Source organism: Carlito syrichta, unplaced genomic scaffold (assembly GCF_000164805.1).
Source record: "Carlito syrichta isolate Samal-C Ts95f unplaced genomic scaffold, Tarsius_syrichta-2.0.1 Scaffold304713, whole genome shotgun sequence".
Classification (NCBI taxonomy): Eukaryota; Metazoa; Chordata; class Mammalia; order Primates; family Tarsiidae; genus Carlito; species Carlito syrichta.
The window spans coordinates 481739-507048 of record NW_007248809.1 but is presented as its reverse complement, the minus strand read 5'-3'; the positions used below and the strand labels follow the sequence as shown (position 1 = coordinate 507048).

Sequence of the window (25310 nt, the reverse complement as noted above, 5' to 3'; positions counted from 1 at the left end):
GGGGGCGGCCGGGCTGGCGGGTTATTGGCGTCCTGAAGCCGCCGCTGGGAGCTGGGCGGGGCCGAGCGCCGCAGCCCCGGGCCGCGAGCTTGTCGCACTTCCTGCTCCCCCGACACAGCGACGCCCCTGGACCGGCCTCCCCGGCCGCGGGTCTGGGAGGACGCCCCCGGAGTCCGCAGGGCCGCACCGTGCGGCCGCCGGGAGACCCAATGGCTGAGGAGGAGACCGAGGAGGCGAGGGAATGAAAGGGCGAAGGGCTCCTTTTAAAGTAGAATCCTCCCTGCTCTCCTCACAAAGAAACCAAAAAGGTTCTTCCTATGCAATAGATGGGAAACTGAGGCCAGTTTAGGACTGAAGTGAAGGCGAACAGGGATAAACACAACAGGTCTTTCGATTCTCCTGGCTCCAGGACCTCCTGGGAGGCAGATGCTGTCTTGCCCCCTGGGAGAGTCCTGCCCACCCCCCTACCCCCCCCACCCCCCCACCCCCGCCCAACACAAACAGGCTGCCTGTGGCTGCTGTCGTTAAGGAGGCGTTCCTACTGCGGCAGCTGCTGCAGGTGTAAAACCCCACACTCCTGGGGAACCAGCTGCCAAGCAGGTCTCCGGGTGCCCACAGCAGGGAGAACTCGGTCCCAACATTCAGGGCGGATGAGGTGGGGGTGGGGAGACACAGGCACCAACCCAAGGATCACAAAATATGCCGAGAGAGAGTGCATGCACCAACCGTTTGGAGTGGTTCCCAACGCGAGAAATAGAGTTACTGCGGGCTGCTGTGACTGTGACCTTCATAATATGTGGAACTAAGCAGAGAAGGGATGGGAGCCGGATGAGGGAGGGCCTCCTAGAGGAGGGAGGGCCCTGGGTGAGCTCTGTGTTGAGGAGCTGTTGCACACTGTTTTCTGCATCCTGCAACCTGAGCACAAGCAGTCCTGCTCCTCTCCCTACCCCAGCCTCACACACAGAGCTCCTTTCCCTGAACCGCAGGCTCTGGGAGTTGGAAGGGACCCTGAAGTTCACCTGGTGTGAGCCTCTCTAAAAGCAGAAGCCTCAGGATGAAAGTCTCATTTCAGTGTGTATGGAATCGGTTAGAAGGGGGGCGAAGGTAAATTCCCGGGCCTTCACTAAGTCTAGGAAGGGACTTGGGAATCTGTATTGCTCTCAACCCGTCATTTGGGAAGCACAGATCTTTGGGTCTTTTCATTAATTTCAACTCAATTACCATTTCTTCAAAAAGGCCTGTTCTTATTACCCACCAAGAGGAGCCACAAGCCCCACCCCAGTCATTTTGTATCCCATTTCCCCAACTAACTCCCTTAGAGCACCAGTCACTAACATATGATTTCATGAACTGTGTACACCACGGAGACTGGAAGCTCCAGGAGGGCAGGGACCTTGCCTTTGGACACCTCTCCCCTACATCCAGCACTGTGCCTGCCACATAACAGTTCTATACACATTGTTATAAAAAAAGAGTGGACAAACCAGCTCTTTTTTTTTTTTTTTTAAATAGGAAGGTCTGCTACCCTGTCGCAGCCATGACCGGAAATTTTAGAAAGTGAAGTCATCCTCACTCTCCTGCCAGCCTCTTCCTCAGGCCTCCCAGCATGGCTCTCCAACACTCCCTGAGGCAGCCTCCATCAAGTGACACCACATCTGTGAAGATGACCATCCCCTGAGAGCTTCAGGATCAAGGTAAGTTACAGAGGGAAGGTGGATATTGAGAGTTATGGGAGTCACCTGAACTGCATCTGACCCCGAGAAGAGCACCAGAGGCTGGAAACACACCCCCCTCCCCCACCCCTCCCCCGGGGGGGCAGCAAGAGCAACACAAGATGGTGACATGTTGGGTCTCTCTACTCCCCAAAGGAGGTCTAGGTTTTGTGGCCAGGGCTTCTGCTGTTCTTGATTCATCAAACCTTTGTGTGCTGCTGGAGAGGCTGAAATGCCAGGCACCTGTCCTGGGTGGCCAGTCACAAGTGTCACCTGGCTTTAGAGAAGGGGCTCTTATTTGCCCTCCAATGTGGGCAGTCCCTCCTGAGCCCCCATAGCACAGTCAAGGCCCAGCTGCAACTTGTGACAGAATTGTCCTGAAGCTTGAGACCCTAAGAGGGACATCCAGAGGGACAGGACTGTTCTTAGGGCCAGGGCCAGGCCCCTCCCTGTGGGGCCCCTTACTGCACAGCTTCTTAGAGTAGATCCAGAGTGAGTCACGATATCAAGTTACTGGGTTACGACCCACATTTAAAAAAAAAGAAATAGAAAATATCAGAGTGCTTAAGGAAGAGTGTGAGACTTTCATTTCAAGTATGAGTGTCTGCATATGGCATTATAATGTGGAATATATTTCTTTCTGTAGGTCACAGTCAAATAATGTGATAAATACAAGCTGTGAGCCACGGTATCTGCATTCTATCTCCACATGGCTGGGGCCAACTCACCACCCAAATAAAGACATTATGGCCAAAGGGGAAAGAGGGCTTTGCTTTTTACATCTGAAGTATTAAGTCAAGTTGGGGACATTTCCAAACCCAAGATGAACTGTCCACTTGAGAGAAAGTTGCCTGCTCCTTTTGACAGTTTTCCTAGATTCTACCCAACCCCATCTAAACAGCCTGAGTCCCAAGTTACCCTATTAAAACTATCTTCACCAGCACTACCCTAAGAGATACTTATCAGCACTTACAACTTGCCAAGCACTGTTCTAAACGCCTTACATGAACAGACTCATTTAATTGTCAAAACAACCCTATATGATTGGTACTTTTATTATCCTTACTTTTCCTAAGAGGTCAGATGTTTCCACACTGCCTTAGTAACTCACTCTGGAAGCCAACCAGAGAGCCAGTCATCTGCTTGACAAGCTTCATCCAGTTGTATGACTTAAGGTAATGCAGTGAAGTGATGGACAAAACAAACTCCTAAAGGGCCTTTTTCTTTTTACATCTTTCTTCTAAGACTTGCCAACATTTTAAGTCTATTGTTGTATAGTTTGGAACCACTCTTGAGACCATCTTGGTCTGCTCTGGGGTCTAGGACAGTCTCTAATAAAAACCCTGGTGGGTCCTAAGGTACTCAGTAAAAGTCTGAGTCCTCCCCTCCTCCAAAGAAATGTGCTGGGGGCTCTAGTTGGAAGAAAAACAGACCCTCCTGGCCTGATTTCAACCTTTCCCCATACCATTCTGTTTCTTCTCCTATCATCTTTATAGATGGTAAGGGAGAAAGTATGGTGCCATGGGATGAGACTTTAGAGACAGGGGAAGTACACCTCAACGGAGAAAAATTCCCATTTTCCTAGGGGATAAGGAGCTTCAAAAGGAAAAATGTTGGCTGCAAGTAGGTGGCTGCAGGAGCATTGCCAATAGCATCAACAGCTTGCAGGTGTCACCTGGTCACCCCTGCAGCCTCCAGACTCATGGGTTCCCCCTTTCCCCTCCAGCCTTAGTGATGGTGATAGCTTTCCCCTTAGCCTGAGAAGCTGACACACTAATTTTTAAAAAAAAACATTCTCCACAAAATTAAAGGAAACAAAATAGAAATAAACCACACTCCAACACAATAATATGGTTCTTGGAGAAGTTCAGGTGTTACTTACACATAGTGAACTCTATTTCCCACCCCAAAGGAGTGGGGAGGCCTGAAGGAAGATTTGTCTGTCCTAGGGCACAAAAGGCAGCCATGAGACAAGAAGAGCTTTGGAGGATCATTTGCAGACCCAGCCCTCCTGAGTTCTAAGTATCCTAGGTGGCCCAGACACAAGAGCACTTTAATACATCAATAAAGCAGCATGTATTGTAACCGGGTAGTTCAGCCTTAAAATGTATTTTGGAGGCATTTTCCTCTCTCTTTCTTAAGATATAGCCTTGAAACATTTTAGAAATTCTTTTCTCCCTTTATCTACCAGACACTCCCTTGTACCATGCTTGCTTGGAAATTCCAGGGAAAAGGGGTGGCATGGGAAGGGTTTCACCAAGAAACTCACAATGCAATTTATCTTTTGCTCAGATCCTGCTATGACTGACATATTTCATTAAATGACATTACTGATCCATTTAAGAAACAGCAGATGCATTATTAATGTCATTTAAATACAGTCAACAGGAAGAAGGAAGTTCCTCTCTGTGGACACGTGTCCACCTGCGTCTGCATCCATCAGCAGCTTGTGTGACCCATCTTAACTGATGGCTTGGTGCTCATTACTTACCTCCAATATATGACCTGAGGAAAAACTCTACTGAGGTACCAAACATTCAAAAGGAGTAAAAAGTCAAAAACTAGTCCACTGGGCACTAAAAAAGGATTGTTTCCTACTCCATAAAACAGAGCTAATACCACCTGGAATGAACTAGCTGCAAAAGTACAAAGCCCATGCAGGTCACATATATTTTATTTTATTTTACTTTGAGTTGGAGTCTCACTTTGTTGCCCAGACTGGAGTGTAGTGGAACGCTCCTGGCTACCGCAGCCTCGACCTGCTGGGCTCCAGCAATCCTTCTGCCTCACCTTCCAAGTAGCCAGAACTACAGGCACGCACTACCACACCTGGCTAAATTTTCTGATTTATTGTAGAGACGAGATCTCGTCAAGTTGCCCGGGTGGGTCTCGAACCTGCGGGCTCAGGCAATCCACTCAACTCGGCCTCCCAAAATGCTGGGATTACAGGCTGAGCCACGGAGCCCAGTAATGACACGTATATTTTAAATGGGACCAGAAAATAAAGAGTAGGAAGTCTAAAGTTGGATGGGAAGACTTTTACACATCTTTTGTCTTTTTTTTTTCTGAGTTGGAGTCTCACTCTGTCACCCAGGCTGGAGTGCAGTGGCACACGCACAGCCACCACAGCCTCAACCTGCTGGGCTCAGGTGATCCTTCCACTTCAGCCTTCCAAGTAGCTGGAACCAGACACATGCCACCATGCCTGGCTAGCTTTTTTTTTTTTTTTTTTGAGTTGGAGTCTCACTCTATCGCCCAGACTGGAGTGCAGTGGCCGCTCCCGGCCACCACAGCCTCCACCTGCTGGGCTCTGGCGATCCTTCCGCCTCAGCCTTCCAAGTAGCTGGAATTACAGGCATGTGCTACCACGCCCAGCTGATTTTTTTTTTTTTTTTTTTTATTGTAGAGATGAGGTCTCACTGCCCAGGTGGGTCTCGAACCCACGGGCTCAGGCAATCCACTCACCTCAGCCTCCCAAAGGCGCGGGATTACAGGTTGAGCCACTGAGCCCGGCTAGTTTTTTATTATAGAGATGAGGTCTCGCCACATTGCCCAGGCTGATCTCAAACTCCTGGGCTCAGGTAATCCTCTCACCTTGGTCTCACAAAGTGCTGGAATTACAGGTGTGAGCCACAACGCCTGGCTGACGATGCAATTTTTAAAAATCTCAACAAGTGGAAAACTGTCATATGTCTAAGTAGCAAGACAACACTATAAACTTACCAGTACTCCCCAACTTAACCTGTACATTTAAATTAAAATCCCAAAAGGTCTCTTTTGGAAATCTGAAAAACTTAATATGTTAAGTATTATCTGAAATAATACAATCAATACTTTATCTAAAAATAAGAATGAAAACTTACCCTATCAGACATCAAAATTTACTGCAAATCATAAAGAATACAGTATTTGCATATTAAAGGCTCTAAAGAAAACAGTTTAACTTTATGTAATACCAATTTACTTTTACTTTTCGCACAATGCACAGACACTTTGAGGGAAACGTATGGTTAAAAAATAATATTCTACAGACAATTTATTTGATGCTGCCCTAGATCATCCTCAAGGAAAAAGTGATCAGTGTAACAGCAGGTCTCCAGACACTCAAGGACTGGCTGGTAGTCTCTCCCCGCAGATGAGCAAGCAGGTCCTAATTTTCTTCTGTGAGCTGGCTGTCTGATTTCAGAGGGGTATTCCTTATGCTCTCCAAGTTCAGTTGTTGATATTTTCTTTTAAAAAAACCACACTGAAACAAAAGGAAGGAAAGTCCAATTACAGCCCAAAGACACCCCTCTGTTGCAGAACGATTATCGCGGCTGGTGCCTACGTGGCCCCTCTGCTTTCTGCTTTCTACTCCCTTCCCCCACCTTCCTCTAAATCTCTCTCTGACAAGCTAACCCTTCAAGACCTTTCTTCATTGCTGCCTTTCCTGCTGCTCGTTTCCCAATCAGAGCTGACTTTCCACCTTACTCTCAACCCCTAGAGCATTTTTATTAATTTTACAAAGCATTATAATTTCGGTCATACTGGATCTAATCTTATTTATGCAAAAAATACTCAGTAAGGTCTACTACACTGAAGATTAAAAGAGATCAAGTACAGTCTCCTACACCAAGAAGGTCACAATCGAGTAGAAAGAGAACTAACTACAATATAGTATGATGACTGCCATTTGGAAAGGTTTCCAGAAGGAGCTCACAGGAAAAGCATGCAAGCCAGAAGAGGGCTCATAAATCTCTGGGCTGAGTTTTCAGGGAAGAGTGTGAGCAAGGGAAGGGCATTCCTGGCAAGGGGAATGGCCTATGCACAAGCACAGAGGCATGAACCTATTTAGGGAACAGCTCAACTTGTGTGCAGAAAAAAGCAAGACTTAAGGGTGGAGGGGACTAGAGGCCAGAGAGTAGAGAGTTTGAATATTAAGACAAAGGAAGTCAAGGAAAGGACTTAAATTGGAAAACTACAATCTGATCTGTTTTAGAAAGTCCTCTCTGTATGCTAATACTTCAATTAGATTTTTCTTTTTTCAGACAGAAACCGTCTTACTCATTTGCCTAAACAGGGTGTGTGTGGTTGAAGAAACAGGGGTTTGCTGTCCTAGGGAGTTCCGTGTCCAACACCAGAGCCCAGTCCTCTCTTGCCATTATGAATATAAGTACAACTGACCTTGAACAGGATGATTATAATCACAATCAAAACCAGAAGGCCACCAACACTGCCTCTAATGATGACAGGCAAAGAATTATACTCCTCATCTTTCAGGAAGACAACAGTGATCTAGGAAAGACAAAGAGATCATCCAATAAATCAGGTAAAGCAAACATGGAAAAAATTCTACATATATTTTAAGGAGCAAAATATGAGGATTTGGCAGCATCCTGTGTATTGATCAAGACAAATGACAGTAAAACAAAAAGCTAAACATTTCCTGATGCAGCACGTTAGATCATCTAAAATTATCTAATGATCATAATACTTTATAAGAAGCTATTTTGGTCTCTTGCTTAGAAGAGCTAGGTCTGTCAGGAGATTGTTACCTTCTGTTATTAGGGCTCTAGGTTTTGGTTTTTTTTGAGTCGGAGTCTTACTCTGTCTCCCAGGCTGCAGTACAGTGGCACACTCATGGCCATCACAGCCTCAATCTGCTGGGCTCAGTTGATCCATCCTTTAGCCTTAGCCTTCCAAGTAGCTGGAGCTACAGGAAGGCACCACCACATCTGGCTAACTTATTGATTTATTGTAAAGATGAGATCTCACCAAGTTGCCCAGGCTGGTCTTGAACCCGTGAGCTCAGGCAATCCTCTCACCTCAACCTCCCAAAGTGCTGGGATTATAGGCGTGAGTCACTGTGCCCAGCCAGGTCTCTAGGTTTTAAAGAACACTGGACTGAGAGATTCTCATGCAGCTGTGACACCATGTGTCCTTGAGCCCCATGTTCATTCTCTTCGAGATGATGACTTATTTTAAGTAATCTCCAAATCCTTCCAACTCCCTTTTGATAGATCTTTTTTTTTTTTTTTTTCCGAGAGCAGAGTCTCACTCTGTTACCCAGGCTGGAGTATAAGTGGCACAATCACAGCTCACCAAAACCTTGACCTCCTGGCCTCAGGTGATCCTTCCACCGCAGCCTCCCAAGTAGCTAGGACTACAGGCATGCACCACCATGCCTGGTTAATTTTCCTATTTTTATAGAGATGAGACCTCACTATGTTGCCCAGGCTGGCTCAAACTCCTGGGTTCAAGCAGTCCTCCTGCCTCGGCCTCCCAATGTGCTGAGATTACAGGTGTGAGCTACCACACCCAGCCTGACCACTCTTTTTGATCTTGCACAGATCCCTAAAGTATTTGGTAATACATTTTCCCCACATGAAGTATAAGACAAAAGTACTGGTCTGCTCTTCACCAGACTAAAAGTGTATGTTATCTCAGGGACATGATAATGCATGCAAAATTATATCCAAGTGTACTATCTGTAGAGCTCTTCTATTAGAAATTATCCCCAAGTCTTGTTTTCCAAAGACTCTCCCGGTTTCAGGAGTCTAACTCTCCTTTCATTAACAAGGCTCAGTGGAAAGTTCAGGGAATGTGCTTCCTGAGACCCTGGCACAGCCCTCCCAAGTTGTGACCAGAGCATATTCTCAGGACTTCAGTGGGGCTGGAGGCCCAACAAGACTTCTCTGCCTGCCTACAGTACTGTGTTCCCCTCATGCACATGACTAGGCGCCAAGTTCAGGGATGCCTTGGAGAGATTTCTGTATGGAGTGAAAGTCTAGACACTTTTAAGGCCTCTTCCAATTAAGTTATAAACACTAGTTGACTAGGGATGACTTTCCAGGCCTTATTTAACTCATAGGTAGCTGAACTTACTAGGAGTAAGTTCTAGGGCTTGAGAATCGGGAGGCACCAAAGCCACAAAGAAGGAGGAAGAACAGAAAGAGAGCTGGCTTATTCTTCTACAGGCGGGAGGAGAGGGCTTGAGAACCTGCACTTAGGAAATGAAAGGAAGTTCAGGGTGACAGTGGAGTAACAGGACAGAATCGAGTAGAAGAAATGCACGTATTTCTTAAAGCCTTTTCCCTTCATCCTCTTCTAAACCCACAGGTTCCCAGAAGTGCTCCAAAGCTGCCCTGGTGGAGGCTGAGGGAGAAGCAAGGCACAGGGAACTAATGCTTAGTAAACACTGAGGGTGGCCTGGCCAGCAGCCATTCTCTCCTTTCAGATTTTGTCCAGAAATTATGACTGATCTAAGCTAGTCATGGCAAAGCTATTCTCCTTTGCCAGTGACTGACATGAGACCCAGTTCGTACTCATAAGATTTAAGGAAATGTTTCCCAGGAGCTTTTAGGAAAATTTTCATCCCTGAAAAGGGAGGGCACATGAAGGAAAATCCTTTTGCTACTGACCTCTTGCTTCCTATATTGTATTCTGACACTTGAAAATAATAACATCTGGAGATGTGGCAACTGTGTGCCGGCCACGAGGGAAGAAGGCATTATCAGCAGAGGGAAGGCAGCAGAGTGCACAGACCAAAGGAATCAGGCCATGGCCCTTGGGTCTGCTTCCCTACCTAAATAGTGTCCTTATGCTGCATTTACTGGGTTTTTCCCTTTCTTGTGGTTGAAATGCATCTAGATGCACAGCTACTTATACTCGTAGATTCACTGTCAGTCAGGTGCTTACTGTCAGGAACTACTTAATACTTTGCTTAGGATATTGGGGGAATCTATACTACAGAAATAAAACCATCAGTGAGTAAAGGGGGTAAATATATAAATAGATTTAAAACATGCACATAAGAAACTTAACAGTAACTCCTTTTAGGAAGAGGGATGTGGGGGTGTGGCAGGAAGAGAATGAAGGAACCATTATTTTTCATTTGGTGCTTTTCTGCAAGGCTTGGATTTTCTTGCTATTACTTTTATTCTTTAACATCTGGGCAGTAGCTGGGTATGGTGCCTCACACCTGCAATACCAACACTTTGGGAGGCCGAGGCAGAAGGACTGCTTGAGGTCAGGAATTCAAGACCAGCCTGGGCAACAAAGCAGACTGTTAAACATAAGGTCCTCGGGTTTCTACAAATTAAAAAAAAAAAACTAGCAAGGTGTGGTGGCAGATACTTGTATTCCTAGCTACTAGGGGGGCTGAGGCAGAGGATCGCTTGAGTCCAGGAGTTCAAGACTGTAGTGAGCTTTGATCATGCCACTGCACTCCAGCCTAGGTGGAGACACTGTCTCAAAAAAAAAAAGGCTGGGCAGACATTGTGGCTCATGCCTGTAATCCTAGCACTTTGGGGAGCTGAGGCAGAAGAACTGCATGAGCCCAAGAGTTCTAGGCAACCTAGCAAGATCCCATCACTACATAAAATAAAAAAATAAAAATTAGCTGGGCATGGTGGCACATGCCTACAGTCCCAGCTACTCAGGAGGCTGAAGCAGAAGGAACCCCTAAGCTCAGGAAGTTGAGGCTGCAGTGAGCCATGATCATGCCACTGTGCTCCAGTCTAGGCAACAGAGTAAGACTCCAACTCAAAAAATACAAATAACTGGGCAGTGTGATAATGGGACACTTCTATTTCTTCCATGTCATTTTCTGCATTAGAAAAACTATGCTTAAAAAGAAAAGAAAATGTTATTTTGACATATCTAGAAAATTGCTCCTTTTTCCTCCTCCAGGAAGGAAATCAGAGGACCTTATGTTTAACAATCTGGTCTCAGTCTCCTGACATTCTCTCTAGTGAAGAAGCATGCCTAACTAAAGAGCTCACAGATAGATCATCTCTGGCTGGGCTCGGTGGCTCAGCCTGTAATCCCACACCTTGGGACTGCCTGAGCCCGCGGGTTCAAGACCCGTCTGGGCAATTTGGTGAGACCTCACCTCTACAATAAATTTTTAAAAAAAAAAATTAGCCAGGTGTGGTAGCGCGTGCCTATAGTTCCAGCTACTTGGAAGGCTGAGGCAGAAGGATCACCGGAGCCCAGCAGGTCGAGGCTGTAGTGGCCGGCAGCAGCCACTGCACTCCAGTCTGGGTGACAGAATGAGACTCCAACTCAAAAAAAAAAAAAAGATAGATCATCTCTGAAACCATGTCCAAGCAAGTGTCAACAAGAATGAAAATAGGATAACAAACACAGAAGCATTTAGTCCATAAATCATAGGCATCAGTTTCATTCTGGTCATACTACTGCAAAAAAGAATTTCAAGAGTTTTAGTACTTATTCTAAGTCTTATAAAAGAATTATACGTTCCTGAGTGCTTTAACTGTTTAATATTGCAGCTAAACACTGACACTGCACACTAGGAAGACAGTTCATATATACAAAAAATAATTTCTTAGAAAAAAATTGTTTAAATGAATACATTTTCAAATCAAAGTATACATTGCAGCTGATTCCCACCTAATTATTTCAACTCAGACCTCCTCAACTTAGGCCACTTATTTATTTATAAATTTTTATTTATTTATTGTCTATGTATTTGTTTATTTGGAATTCTCACTCTGTCACCCAGGCCATTTATTTATTTATGTATAAATAGTATTTATTTATTTTTTAATTTATTTTGAGTTGGAAGTCTCACTCTGTCGCCCAGGCTGGAATGCAATGGTACGCTCAAGGCTACCCCAATTTTGGCCAGCTGGGCTCAGGTGATCCATCCACCTCAGCCTTCCAAGTAGCTGGAACCACAGGCGAGCGCCACCACACCTGACTAATTTTTGGATTTATTGTTGAGACAAGATCTTGTGAAGTTGCCCAAGCTTGTCTTTAACCCCTGGGCTCAGGCAATTCTCTTACCTCCACCTCCCAAAGTGCTGGGATCACTGGTGTGAGCCACTACACCTAGTTGGGCCACTTATTTAACCCTTTGCACTCAGAGATATCTTGCAGATCACCTACCAGCAACTTGACCACGCTGTTATACAAAATAGTGAAAATCAAATCACTTCATATTAAATAGTGTAGCACGGGAACCAAGTATTTTATTGTAATGATATCTGGCTTATAGTGAAATTTTGAACATTGAGGAATTTATGACAAAAAAGTCAAAATTTTGTATTTTGTATTTTTCTAGCATATGGTAATATGTGAAACAGTCACCAACACATACTGTGAGTTCACTGATACATGTTGTACAATAGTAATTTATTTGACATCTTCTACCTGGTGTTTTCCTATTCAAGCAGACAATGCAGTCTCATTTTCTTCCTCCCACATTAATATGTAATTTATGGTCCAGTGTGTTGTTCGAAGATGTGGAAGGACGCACTCATGATTCCTGAAAACCACTTCTCAACGGATCAATCATATCTCAGTATATATCCCATTTCTTTATTTGCTTTTTTGTGCAATTTGAATGGAAAACTTCAAGGAAACATACGTTTTTGGAAAATTTGTGCTAGCATAAGTTTGTCCTGTATAATCACCAACTATGTCTTTATGTCCCCTGAGAGGGGACAACTGAGTGGTTTGCTAGATTTACAATGTGCCCTGAGAGGGAACATCCGAGTGCAAAGGGTTGATTGCCTTATTTCACAGCAAAAAAACCGAGGAAGCAATGACTCCCTCAAGGTCACAAAGGCACTGGTGGCAAAGCCAAGATCAGAATTGATAAGACTGAAAACATGAAAAGGGCAACAGCAGGGTGTGTCTGTGCAGGGACTCAAAGGTTAGGCAAAGTTTTCCCAGGCCACTACTGAGAAACCAGAAAACAGTCAGGGATTACCTTAGTTCTGTGGCTCTCTGCATTCAGACCCTCATACAGAGATTTGTTGAAAGATATTTCAGCAAGGATCTGCAGTTCGGTTATATCTTTTGGTAACTATGAAATAGGGGAAGGAAAGAGGGAAACAAAACATATTTTAGGCATAGACTCATTATTTTTGGACAGCACTCACCATCTTTCCCTTTAAAGTTATTCCTTCTCCAGTGTTCCTAGGCTTAGTTAATGGCCCCAACATCCACAAAGTTACCTAAACAAGCAATCTGCAGTTATCTCTCCCTTACCCTTTACCTCATGTCACAAGTCCCACTCAAAGCCAGCTCTTGACAATTTTAACTCTTTCCTGCACTTGTCCCTTTTCCATCCCCATTGCTATTTCTTCAAGTTTAGAATTCATGACTCTCTCCTGGATCACTGCAAGACATTAAACTCGATCACCAGTTTCCACTTTCAAATCAGTGATCAGGGAAGGCCTCTTTAAGAAAATAACATTGGAGCTCAATCTAAGAAGAAACCACCCATGTGAAGACCTAGGGGAAACGCAGGGTTATGCAAAGGAACAGCAAGTCCTAAAGCTAGAATAATATTGGCAAACCAGAAGAACAGAAAGGACAGAATAGCCTGATTATAAGAAAGGAGTTGGGGGAAGGCAAGTACTAGAAGATGGAGTTGAAGAATTCAGCAGAGTAGACATCAAGTAGTGCCTTGCAGGCCACGGGAAAGGTATAGATTTTAGTGTAAGTGTGTGCAAAGGCCACTTAAAAAAAAAAAGCAGGTGAGAGGCACAATCTGATGCTTTTAGAAGATGGATAGTTGTTACGTAGAGAAGTATTTGTAGAGGGTGGGATGGCAGAAGTAAGATGAGCGGGTTCCAGGTTACTGCACTAGTCCTGGCAAGAGATAGTGGCCTGAATTACACCGGTAGCAATGGAGAAGGAGAGAAGTATATGGATTTAGGATGTATTTTGGCAATGAAATGGCAGGGCTTGCTACTGGAATAGTTAGAGGATGTAGAATAATAGAGAGAAGTCACCGATAATTCCTAGAATTCCTAGTACTGTAACTGGAGTAAGTCACCACACTGAGGGCACCCAGAGTAACTGGCCAAGGAACAGGTTGGGAGAGAAGGTGCACCAAAGAGTTATCCTGGACATGTTATATTTTAGACGTTACTATCCTTTCTAGGGAAGATGCCTGTGCACAGCTGGATAATCACATCTACAGCATTTCACCGTCTCAAGTACCTGCTTAGAGTGGCTCCCGATCTCCGCAGCCACGGTTACATTCTCCTTATCTGAAGCGATGGCACAGCTCACTGAATACCACTCTTCCACACGCTGGAAAAGGAAAGTCTAATCAATATCACTGCTATTCGTGGAAAAAGGCTGAGATTTTTAACGCTCGGAACACACATTTTAACGTCCCCGAATAAAGGGTGTGAGCAGTTTCAGTCCTCACCTCGGCCCAAGCAAGCCTCCAGACCTAGCAAGTGTGACCCAATGACGAAGCTCAGGAGGACGAGAAGGCCGCCTTGCCTTGGCCTACAGGGATAACCCTGAAAAAGCAGCATCTTGGCCTCTCCCTGCGCTTACCTGAACCGAACTGTTCCCACAAGCGCGCTCCTGACTCCGAGTACACACGGTGTAGGCCTGAAACGAGAGCCATTCCCGCGTCGCACAGAGCAAACCAACCCGCCATATCTCCTGCCCGGTCCCGGCACCCGCCAGTACCAGCGTACTGCGCACGCGTACAGCCGGTCTCTAGGACCCAGCGGGCAACGGCCGCGCACACATCGCGCGGAAGTCTCGCGGTGTTTTCATTTGAATCGTCGAGCGGGCGCCGGCCATGGCGGCTTCACTCCCGCGACCCGGGAGCCGGCTCTTCCGGACTTATGGGGCTGCGGCCGGCGGGAGACCACTGCGGCGGCAGGGCCGGGCAGCCGCGCCGTGGTTCCCGCCGCAGGAGCGGCGGCGATTCTTCAGCAGCAGCAGCAGCAGTGACACCAGCCTCGGCGGCCCCTCGCAATCTGTCGCTTCCGACGATCCGGACGACCCCGACTTCCCCGGCAGCCCGCCTGGTCGGCGGCGGAGGCGCCCTGGCGGCCGAGTCCCCAAGGACCAGCCGAGCTTGACCGTGACCCCAGGACGCCCGAGGCTGCGAGCCCGGCGCCCGCGGCAGTGCAGCACCCCCTGCGGCCCGTTGGGACCGCCGCCCTTCCCCAGCCGCAGCTCGGGCCGCCTAAGCCCGGACCTCAGCGTGTGCAGCCGGCCCCAGGACGGCGACGAGCTGGGCACCAGCGCCTCCCTGTTCAGCCCTCCGGCCGACCCCCGGCTCCCCGGCGCCAACGGACAGTCTCGTCTCCAGCAGCCTCTCCGCCTCTCTCGATGCAACCTCTGCAGCCCCGAGCGACTTCCACTTCCCGGAAGCCACCCTGGACCGACCATCTCTCCACAACTCCCAGGAAGCAGCGACAAGAGGCAGGCTCACCAGGATGGTCCACCACGCCCGTGCCAGCCTCAGGTCAGCTATCTTTGGCCTTATGGACTCAGGAAGCCCTGAGGATTCTGAGTTTGGGGCAGATGGGAGGAATTTGAGAGAGTCCCGCTGTGAAAGGGAGCTAGTGGGAAACAGACTGGAAGACCCAGGCCTATCAAGGGCAGGTAAGAGGGCCACAGGCCCGGACTCTTGTCACGAAACTGGGTCTCAAGAGGCTGTCCGAACGAAATATAAGGAGGTCAGAGTTTGCAAGGGCTGTATTGTACCTGGGGGAACCAACAGGACTGAGAGAACCCGGCCAAGCCAGAAGAGGAAACGTCAGGAGGCAATGGAAACCTCTCTCCTCCATTACCACCAGTTTAAAAAGGGCCAAAAGATGGAGAAAGATTCATTCCTCACGCAGGACCTGAATGTCAGCTCTTGGACCAAAACCAGGGCCTCCTTCAGTTTTCACAAGAAGAAAATTGTGACTGACGTGTCAGAGGTGTGCAGCGTCTATCCTATTGCCAGTTCTCTCTCTAGATCTCTCCTGTCAGAATATTCAGACCCTCCTGACATGAACAGAACAAATAGTGCTCTATCCCCTTGGCACTCCTCTTCTATGCACTTGCTAAGCCCCTTAAAGACACCACATATTACAAACAAAAAGGCATCTGATGCTGAAAAGGTTTATGGGGAATGCAATCAGGAAGGTCCTATCCCCTTTAGCCATTGCCTTTCCACAGAAAAACTGGAACACTGTGAGAAGATTGGGGAAGGGGTGTTTGGCGAAGTGTTTAAAACCATTGCTGATCACACATCTGTAGCTCTAAAAATCATTGCTATTGAAGGACCAGATTTAGTCAATGGATCCCATCAGAAAACCTTTGAGGAAATCCTGCCAGAAATCATCATCTCCAAAGAACTGAGCCTGTTATCTGATGAAGTGTGCAACCGCACAGATGGCTTCATTGGGCTGAACTCAGTGCACTGTGTTCAAGGGCCTTACCCTTCCTTGCTCCTCAAAGCCTGGGATCACTATAAGTCAACCAAAGGGTCTGAAAATGACCGGCCTGACTTTTTTCAGGAGCACCAGCTCTTTGTTGTGCTGGAGTTTGAGTTTGGAGGGACTGACTTAGAGCAAATGAAAAAGAAGTTGTCTTCCTTGGCTACTGCAAAGAGTATTCTACACCAGATTACAGCATCCCTTGCAGTGGCAGAGGCATCACTGAACTTTGAGCACCGAGACTTACACTGGGGGAATGTGCTCTTAAAGAAAACCAGCCTCAAAGAACTGCAGTACACACTCAACGGGAAGACAGGCACTATCCCCACCCATGGGCTGCAAGTCAACATCATTGACTACACCTTGTCACGCTTGGAACGGGATGGGATTGTAGTTTTCTGTGACATTTCCATGGATGAAGATCTATTTACAGGTGAAGGTGATTACCAGTTTGAGATCTACAGGCTCATGAGGAAGGAGAATAACAACTGCTGGGGTGAATATCACCCTCATAATAATGTGCTCTGGCTCCATTACCTCACAGATAAGATTCTAAGACAAATGACCTTCAAGACTAAATCTAACACCCCTGCCATGAAGCAAATGAAGAAACAGATCCAGTATTTCTATGGGACAATGCTGAACTTCAGCTCTGCCACAGATCTGCTCTGTCAACACAGTTTATTTAAGTAAGCCAAATGTGTCTGACTGTCTCAAAATGAGAGGACACTGCTCTTGGAAGCCTCTGGTGCTGTTTCAACCTCCATCCCCAGAGCAGGGTGAAATTCCCATTCTCACCTATTTCAAATCAGCTTTTCAAGAATTTTGTTTCCAAATGTAAACTGAAACGTTCCTTGAAATGTTTAAACTTGCTGCTAACAAATGTTCTTAAAAAATAAATTAGCTGGGTGCAGTGGTGTGTGCTTGTAGTCTAAGCTACTCGGGAAACTGAAGTGGGAGGACTACTTGAGCCCAGGAGTTTGAATCTAGCCTAGTCAATAGAATAAGACCCCTGTCTCTTTTTTTAAAAAAACTATATATATGAGAACAAGTGTTTATAATTTATAAGTCCTCTTTCTAATTGTCAGCAGTGTCCACTCTGTAAATTCCTTTCCATATTTTCATTTTTGAGCCTTGACAGTTTATGGATCCTCAGAGGGGGGAAGAAAAAAATCAAGAAAGCCCAGGGCTCAGTTATCATACAATAAGAGCCTATTGCTTTAGGTATGAAGGCTGGCTTTAGGAACCAGACTACAGACAAGTTAATTGAAAATGAAGGCTAGAAAGAATAAAGAGGAAGAGGGAAGATCGTAAACTAATTATAGAGAGAAGTGTCACATGTTTAACAAGCTCACTCATCAGTCATATAGAGAAGCAGAAATTACCAATTTTCAAAGAAAAAATGTCTCCATGGCTACTAAAAAGGTTTGAATTTTTGCTTATTTTTCACAAAGGGGATGAAAACTGAAATGCTGTTTTAAAATCTGAGTGGTTGATATTACTTCTGAACATGACTTTGGTAACTTACTCCTAGTGTTTTCCCATGGTTAACTTATCCTTGCTCCCTTTCTAGAACTCTAGTTTTTATATCTTTGAGAACCCATAGTCACTGGAAAGAGAAGTGATTGTGATAAAGAACCACCTTTACCTGTGTCTTCGTCAAGTTCTTCACTCTTATAATCTGGAGACCTTGTAATGTGATTGGGACACAAATTTGCAACTGGAATTCAGCTCTAAAGAGATTTTCCCCTTGTATCTGCAAAGTAAAATCAGAGTAGGAAGTCAAAGCTTGAGTTGCTTGCCATCTTTAGTTTGCCATGATAAACACTAAGTACTTACACTGAAGAGGAATTCTTTGTTGTCAGAAAGCCCCTGGCTTGTGTTGATGTACATTACTGATGGTCTGCAATTGAAAGGACATTAGTTAGGCCTCAAGGTCCCTTTCTCATTTTGAATGAACTTGGATGCCATCAGTGGATACACTAGGACAGAAGGTACCAGATCCTTAAGAGGAATCAAAGCCAAATGTCAAAATGTAAAGTGCTAAGTAGCCTGGGTATGGTGGCTTATGCCTGTAATCCCAGCACTTTGGGGGGAGGAGACGAAAGGATTGCCTGAGCTCAGGGGTTCAAGAGCAATCTGGGCAACCTGGCAAGACCTCGTCTCTCCGATAAGTAAAAAAAATTAGCCAGCCATGGCGGCACATGCCTATAGTTCCAGCTACTTGGAAGGCTGAGGCAGAAGGATTGCCTGAGCCCAGCAGGTCAAGGCTGTGGTGGCCATGAGTGTGCCACTGCACTCCAGCCTTGGTGACAGAATGAGACTTCAACTCAATTTAAAAAAAAAAGAAAAGTGCTTTGTAGGGCAGTTGGCATGAGGTAGGATGGTTTGGGTTGGGCTGGTTCATTTACTTTGTTCCCTTCTTACCTCCCAATCCCACAGCTCCTCTCTTCTTTCCTCCATAGCATCATGTTAGTACCCTTTTATAGCAAGACCAGTTGGTACTGTCCTCTGATGGCCACTGTGGGGTTTCTAGGACCTAACTGTTGGTGCCCTAGAGAGCAATGTCAGAGCCTGGGTCCTAAGCAGACGACAATGCCCACATCCATCCTGACCACCAGTTCCATCTGCGGGAGAATATGCCTAAAGCTGTTCCCCAGGCATGGCAGTCATACTTGTGTTGGCCCCTTGGAAGTACTTACTTGGAAAGAACTGCATTGAAGACATGTCTGAATTGAAGGCTGTGGGTCTTTCTGACTAAAGACCTTCTTTCATTGGAACTAGGAATAAGAGTGTTAGTTCGCAGCACAACTGCTTTGCACAAAACAGATGCTTCCATACTTTGGCTCCCCAGGGTCATCAGGTCAGGTAAGAAAAGGTTCTCAGAGATAAGCAATTAGAATGCAGAAGAACTGCTAAAAGACCACACTTAGAGAAATCTTGATTTTAAAAGGGTTTTTCAGCCTGCACACTATTGACATTTTGGGCCAGTTAATTCCTGGTTGTGGGATCTGTCCTGTGCTGCTTCTCTGTGGTGTTTAGCAGCATCCCTGGCCTCTATCCACTAGATGCCAGTAGCACCATCCAAGTCATGGCAATCAAAACTTTCCAAATGCATTGCCTCTTGGGGGTAGAATCACCTCCATTTGAGAACCTCTTCCCAACACGATTGCCCACCTTACTCCCAAATGTAGAAGTTTTTTGCAGATGCCAAAGTTAAATGAAACAGAACTAGAACTCCAATCCAAGGCTCTTTCCACAAGACTATACCATAAACTTACTTTGTGTGTAAATAAAAAGACATTTTAAATATCTGATAACAAGAGAAAGCCAAGTCACTGTGGGGGCACAGGTCCCTTCCGTGGATTCACTGAGATTTCTTTTCGTTCTGGGCAGTAAGGGGCCAGAGCTCTCACAGCATGCATGTGGAAAGGTGATTTCTTCTAGAGTCACAGCCTGAGTCTGCTGTGACATAGGCACTACTTACTTGGTGATGGTCACAGTGATGTCTGAGATCCTGTTTGGAAAGACATTCTTCTCTAGCTGCCAAACTATGGAAACGTTTGCCTATTTAAAGGGGAAAATGATGTCTTGATTCCTCTCTATGCTACTCACAATTCAAACTGCTTACAAGACAGACCTAGAAAGCATAATTCATATTCCTCACATTTCTGTAACACATCCATTTTTTCACTTACGTCTTAAACAATATGACTGAGCAGGGCAGACAGGATTATTCTCCTTTTACAGTGGAGGAAACCACTTCAGAGATTTCCCACAGCACAAAGATAATCAGTGGCAGCTCAGGGACTCACCTCAAGGCTAGTAGCTTTTGGTCTGATGCACCTCCCATGTCACCCCCAACTTCACTGTGCTTTACTGAGTAAGCCAGCAGTCTCTCTATGGCTGTATGCTCAAAAGCTGCCTCCCATCCTCACCACTCCCTACTTTCAGACTTAGCAGCTCTAAGCACAGCTAAGGATTGACTGTTCAGCAAAGAGAAGTGGAGAGACCACAACTGAGAGATTCAAATGAAACTGGGATGCAAGAGACACCAACTCCGGGATAGTGAGAAGAGCCAACCAATCAAGACAGACTCACAGATGACCTCTTGAGTACCGGGTGACCAATCTTGCACTTCATGGCCAGGATAGAAGTAACTGGCTTGGGATCATCACACTGAATGTTTGGAGAGGGAGACTGTTGACACAGAAGAAGACACCCTTCTTAAAGAGTAAGAACAGGGACCACTTATTCACACCAATTCAGCAAACATTTACTGGTTTTTCTACATGCCAGACATGATGCCAAAAGCTGGGGAAACAAATCAGACGTGGTCCCTGCCTTCCTCACAAGCTCAGCGGGAGGGTTCAGGAGTAGAAATTTAAGGAACTTAAATATTAATACAAGGCTGGAGGGGTGCTTCTGTGAGAAAAGTACAGAGGATAGCGGTGGAGAAAGATGAATTCCAACTAGAAGGAATGTGTAAAGTCTTCCTGGGGAAGAGACATTTGAACTGGGCCTTGAACCAATACAAACATAACACACTGAGACAAGCTGGAAGACCAGCATGTGCCAGACATTGCCACACAGCCATTCTCAACCAGGGCTCCTCATCTGGACCACTGAGTTCAGAAAATGATTGGCATGTCTATTAATTCTCCCAAGGATGAGACATCACTAGTTCCCTTCTAGATGCATAGGTCCTTTTATTCATATGATGAATATCCTAACCCACCAAACAAAGGGAAAGATAGAGTTATTAAAGGATTCTGGGGAAGGGTAGAGTTCAGGTGAGATGTAAACAAAGCAATGTTTTGATGGCCTCCAAGCAAAGCTGGGCTGTGTGTGAAGGGGTCAGTCAACATCAGGTCTGGACTGCAAAGTGCTCCCTTGGAAACGATTAATACAGCATGGACAGCTGTGCTCAGAACCACTTTACCTGAATGTCTACCTCACATGGAAATTGAAACTGCTTCTCTTTGTCTAAGTGACTTAGATTCCACAGGCAAAAGTGAGATGGGTTCATAATTACCAACAAAACTTCAAATGGTAACATTTGTGATCATCTATGATTTTAGAGGACAAAATGTCTCAGAGTTGTGGTACTTGACAACTGCAGGGTGTCCTTAGGAGAAAGACCATGTCCTAGTACCTCTGCAGCTGGTTTTGTGTCTGTGATCCCAGCCTGGGGAGTGGCAGTGCAGATCTTTGCTTCCCCAGTCCAGGCTAATGTTTACTTTCTCGATGCCTTGGGGCATTAGAGCTTATTTAGCGCTCATAACCCTGGTTAAGAAAGGGTACATGCAGGGAGGGGTAACTGTGCGGTGAAATGGCACCATGGAAGATTTTTGAAGGCAGGGAATAGATCCAGGCATATAGCTGGACTGGAGGGGATTCCTCGAATTACTAACCATTTATTGGACAGACCAGGAGCAGGCTGGAGGCAGGGACACCAGTGAGGAGATTGCCACAGAAAAGCAAGCATGCAGAGAGGGAAGGGCTGAGCAGCCTATTTCCAAAGCTGCCTTCATAGTTACCTTTTGTATCTTCTTAAACTGTAGGTTCCTGGGGTAATTCAAGGTCATGCTTGTCATGTAGGAATCTTCCCCAGAGTTAGTTAGGCTAATGTTCATGGTCAGCTCATTTGTGAGACCCACCACTAATTCCTGCCTGTACAGGGTATAGATAAAAATGTTACTAGTTTATTTAATCTAAAAGCTTTGATGCAAAAGAATAGCACATTCTCGACTAACTTCTTAGATAAGTTACCTAACGGATACATTTAGCCTAGACTTTCTCCCCTTAACATAAGCCAACACCTAGACTGACACATCCATCTCAGTTGCTGTGTGAGATGATGATAATGGCTGCCATTTATTTAGTGCTTACCATATGCCAAGGACTGTGCTTTACATACTCGATTAATCCTCAGAGTAACCCTATGAAATAGCACAGCTACTTTCTGCTTTATGGAAGAGGAAACAGAAGCCAAGAGAGGCTAAGTTACCTGAGGTTTAGCAGCCTCCAAAGAGTTGGGAGAATTGGATCCAAATCCTCTTTCTGGGTAACTAATTCACTGTGACCCTAGGCAAGGTACTCAATGACACAAATCCATCCATTCCATAAATATGTGTGGGACACTTTTTTATGTGCCCTCTTCTCAGCACTAGAGACCCCCACTTTTGGTCCTCCCTTTTCTAGCCTAAGCTTTCTCACCCACAAAATCATTCAGGCCCCTCCAATTGAAAGGCTATGGTGTAAGACACAGTCAGAAATAAGAAGACAGGGACATGTGAGAGCTTCCTTTGCTGAGGTGTTACAGGACCCCAGACTACAGAACCACTATCAGTGGTTGAGATCTACAGAAAAGCATATTAACAATGCAAGGGGCCGGGCTCGGTGGCTCAGCCTGTAATCCCGTGCCATGGGAGGCCGAGGTGAGTGAATTGCCTGAGCCCGTGGGTTCGAGACCCGCCTGTGCAACTTGGCGAGACCTCATCTCTACAATAAATTAAAAAAAATTAGCCGGGCATGGTAGCGTGCGCCTATAGTTCCAGCTACTTGGAAAGCTGAGGCGGAAGGATTGCCGGAGCCCAGCAGGTCGAGGCTGTGGTGGCCGGGAGCGTGCTACTGCACTCCAGTCTGGACAACAGAGTAAGACTCCAACTCAAAAAAAAAGCAAGGAAACTTTTTAACCATCTGAAATGTCCAAAGATGGAATGTACAGATCTGAAAAGTAATGTGAGAAGTAATGTTTTGTTACTATAGCTTTGTTTTTATCACTGCTGAGAAGAAGGTGGATTGAGTGGAGGCAGAAACAGGAAGCAGAGACAGAGCCTGCTGTCTCCAGCTGAGAGATTATGTATGCTTTATTAAAACAGGACAATAGTAGTGGAGATGGAAAGAAGTCAGAGATGGCAAGGCAAGCTGAGAGAGACAGAGAGAGGAGTCAAGGATGAGTTCAGGGATGGCTGAGTAGTGCTTTTCGCTGAAAAAAACAACACAGGAGGAAGACCAGAGGTGGAAGAAGATGAGTTCAGAGGGAGGGAGGGAGAGAGAAACACAAGCAACAGAAAAAGGAGAGAGAGAGAAAAAACGCCACATGAGTTCAGTCTGGTACATGACAGAGGTTCCTATAGGATAATAAGGTGGAGGTGCTGGCTGTCAGCTGGATATACTGTTCTAGAGCCCAGGAGAAAGATCTGAGTGTCATCAGAACATTTAACAGGGTTTCTTAACCTGAGGTCCAGGAACAGTTTCAGAGGACTTGGAGTGAAAACATTTATGTATGCACATGTGATCTTCTAAGGAGAGGGTCACACATTCTTTAGGGGATCCACAGTACCGGAAAAGTTGAAAACCACAGAGACAGCTGGACGCCAAGAATTAGGCTCAGTAATGCATTGGAAATAGAAGAGACTGCTTGCTGTGTACACTTGAGGGCGATGTAAGGCAAGCTGTGTGTGCTGAATCTCTTCTGCAAGTAGCTGGCAGGGAGGGCAGTTCTTGGATTTAATTAATTCCCTGTTGGAAACAGCTGCATCCGCTTGTTGGGCTGGATTTGAAAGCACTCCAAAGTCTTGAAGTGGTACTGCAAGGGTCCAAGAGAGGGCTTACCAGGACTTTGAGAACAGTGTTCTTCCCCACAGATGCCAACTCTGGCCAACTGGCCATCAGTATCACAATACACACAGCATGGGGTGGGTGCATTTTAAGGCCTCCACATGTCCAAAACCACATTCATGTTCTTGGCAACTCCCTCATTCTAAAATTCAGTGTAGTTCAATAGAACTTTTGCCATAATGGAAACAGTCTATATCTGTACTGTCCAATTCCACTAGTCATATGGGGGTATTGAGTATTTGAAATATGATTAGCATGAACAAAGAACTAAATTTTTATTGTATTTAACTTTAACTAATATTTGTTTGTTTGTTTGTTTGTTTGTTAGAGACAAGATCTTGCTATGCTGCCCAGGCTGGTCTCAAATTCCTGGACTTAAACAATCCTCCCACCTCAGCCTCCCAAAGTGCTGGGATTACAGATGTGAGCCACCTTGCCTGGACTAATTTAATTTTTTTTTTTTAAGTTGGAGTCTCACTCTGTCACCCAGGCTGGAGTACAGTGGCATGCTCATGACCACCACAGCCTTGACCAACTGGGCTCAGGTGATCCTTCCACCTCAGCCTTCCAAGTACCTGGAACTACAGGCACTCGCCACCACATCCAGCTAAGTTTTGGATTTATTGTAGAGATGAGGTCTCACCAAGTTGCCCAGGCTGGTCTTGAACCAGTGGGCTCAGACAATCCTCTTATCTTGGGCTCTCAAAGTGCTGGGATTATAGGTGTGAGCCACCAAGCACAGCCTAATTTAAATTTAAACAGCCAAATGTGACTAATGTGTTAGACAGTGCATTTCTAGATGCTCAGGCTGTGACCCCTCTCTTTCACTCCTCACACTCAGTCTGTCAGCAAATTCCATGGGTTCTACCTTCAACATATAACCACCTTCTTGCTATGACCTGGTCCAAGCCACCATAATCTCTTAATCTGCGTTACTATGTCACATCCTACTACCTTTGGTTCTACAGTCTATTCTCATCACGGCAGCAAGAAGGATTCTGCTAAAATGCAAGCTCATGTCCCTGCTCTGGCTTCCCAGCTGGCAGCAGAAGCCCTCACAAGGGTCTATGAAGCCTCACTGGGTCTTCCTCTTCCTCCTCTCTCCCTCATTACTCCCCCCCACCCAACCGCAACCACATGGGTACTCGCCCTGCCTCCCTGCTGCCAGGCATGCTCCCATTTCAGGGCAGCTGCAGCTGCTCTTCCTCAGAACCCACAGAGCTCATTCCTCTGCCTCCTCTTGCATGTGCCAAAGCATCACCCTTCCTGACCACCCCGTTTAAAACTTCAGCATCACCCCCAGCCAGCACTTCCTCCCACTTTCCCTATCTTATTTTTCTTCAAAGTGCCTCTCATCAACATGGAATTTAGCTATTTATTCTCTTCTCCCCCCTAAAAGCACCAGGAGGGCAGGAATTTTCGTCTGAGGTATCCCCAGCACAGAGTAGATATTTTAGAAATATTTGGTTAATTAATTAATTTGGCCAAGGGGTGAGCCAGGAAAGAGGTTACCTCTGACTGAAGTAGTCCTAGAAGTGAAGGGCACTGAGTTATAAATACAGTTCTTGTCCAGGATGTCAAGAGACCTGGGTTCAAGTCCACCAAATAGCCATTGTGACCCTATGCAGGGCCTCAGCTATTGAGCCTGATTCCTCATCCTTAAAGGTGAGGATCCAAGCCGGGCTCAGTGGCTCAGCCTGTAATCCCATGCTTTTGGGAGGCTGAGGTGAGTGGATTGCCTGAGCCTGAGGGTTCGAGACCCGCCTGGGCAGCGAGA

At 45.9% G+C, this 25310-nt stretch overlaps 3 protein-coding genes across 4 annotated transcripts in view; 1 reads left to right on the top strand and 2 right to left on the bottom strand.

Annotated features, from left to right (window-relative positions):
• P2RX5 (purinergic receptor P2X 5) overlaps positions 1-791 on the bottom strand; it is a 14855-nt gene extending 14064 nt beyond the window's left edge. Inside the window, exons 1-2 of the mRNA XM_021713755.1 lie at positions 727-791; positions 10-213 (exon numbers count right to left, since the gene is read on the bottom strand). Of these exons, the coding sequence (XP_021569430.1) occupies positions 10-213; positions 727-791 (269 nt within the window). The remainder of the gene's footprint in view (positions 1-9; positions 214-726) is intronic.
• Positions 792-5579: 4788 nt separating this feature from the next.
• The window catches only part of ITGAE (integrin subunit alpha E), a 59172-nt gene continuing 39441 nt past the window's right edge, over positions 5580-25310 (bottom strand). Inside the window, exons 21-31 of one of the 2 annotated variants that reach the window (XM_008060746.1) lie at positions 21448-21580; positions 20009-20107; positions 19395-19474; positions 18610-18687; positions 17747-17810; positions 17556-17663; positions 14019-14075; positions 13671-13763; positions 12430-12525; positions 6876-6986; positions 5580-5958 (exon numbers count right to left, since the gene is read on the bottom strand). In XM_008060746.1, coding sequence (XP_008058937.1) covers positions 5863-5958; positions 6876-6986; positions 12430-12525; positions 13671-13763; positions 14019-14075; positions 17556-17663; positions 17747-17810; positions 18610-18687; positions 19395-19474; positions 20009-20107; positions 21448-21580 — 1015 coding nt within the window. In that variant the 3' untranslated portion in view covers positions 5580-5862. Of the gene's footprint in view, positions 5959-6875; positions 6987-12429; positions 12526-13670; positions 13764-14018; positions 14201-17555; positions 17664-17746; positions 17811-18609; positions 18688-19394; positions 19475-20008; positions 20108-21447; positions 21581-25310 lie in introns of those variants that run through there. The other variant, XR_002482118.1, reaches the window with a different exon arrangement.
• HASPIN (histone H3 associated protein kinase) lies at positions 14245-16600 on the top strand. Its single transcript, XM_008060744.2, is given in 2 exon segments — positions 14245-14738; positions 14740-16600. Coding segments are annotated over 2 exon segments (2328 nt in total). The 5' UTR covers positions 14245-14271.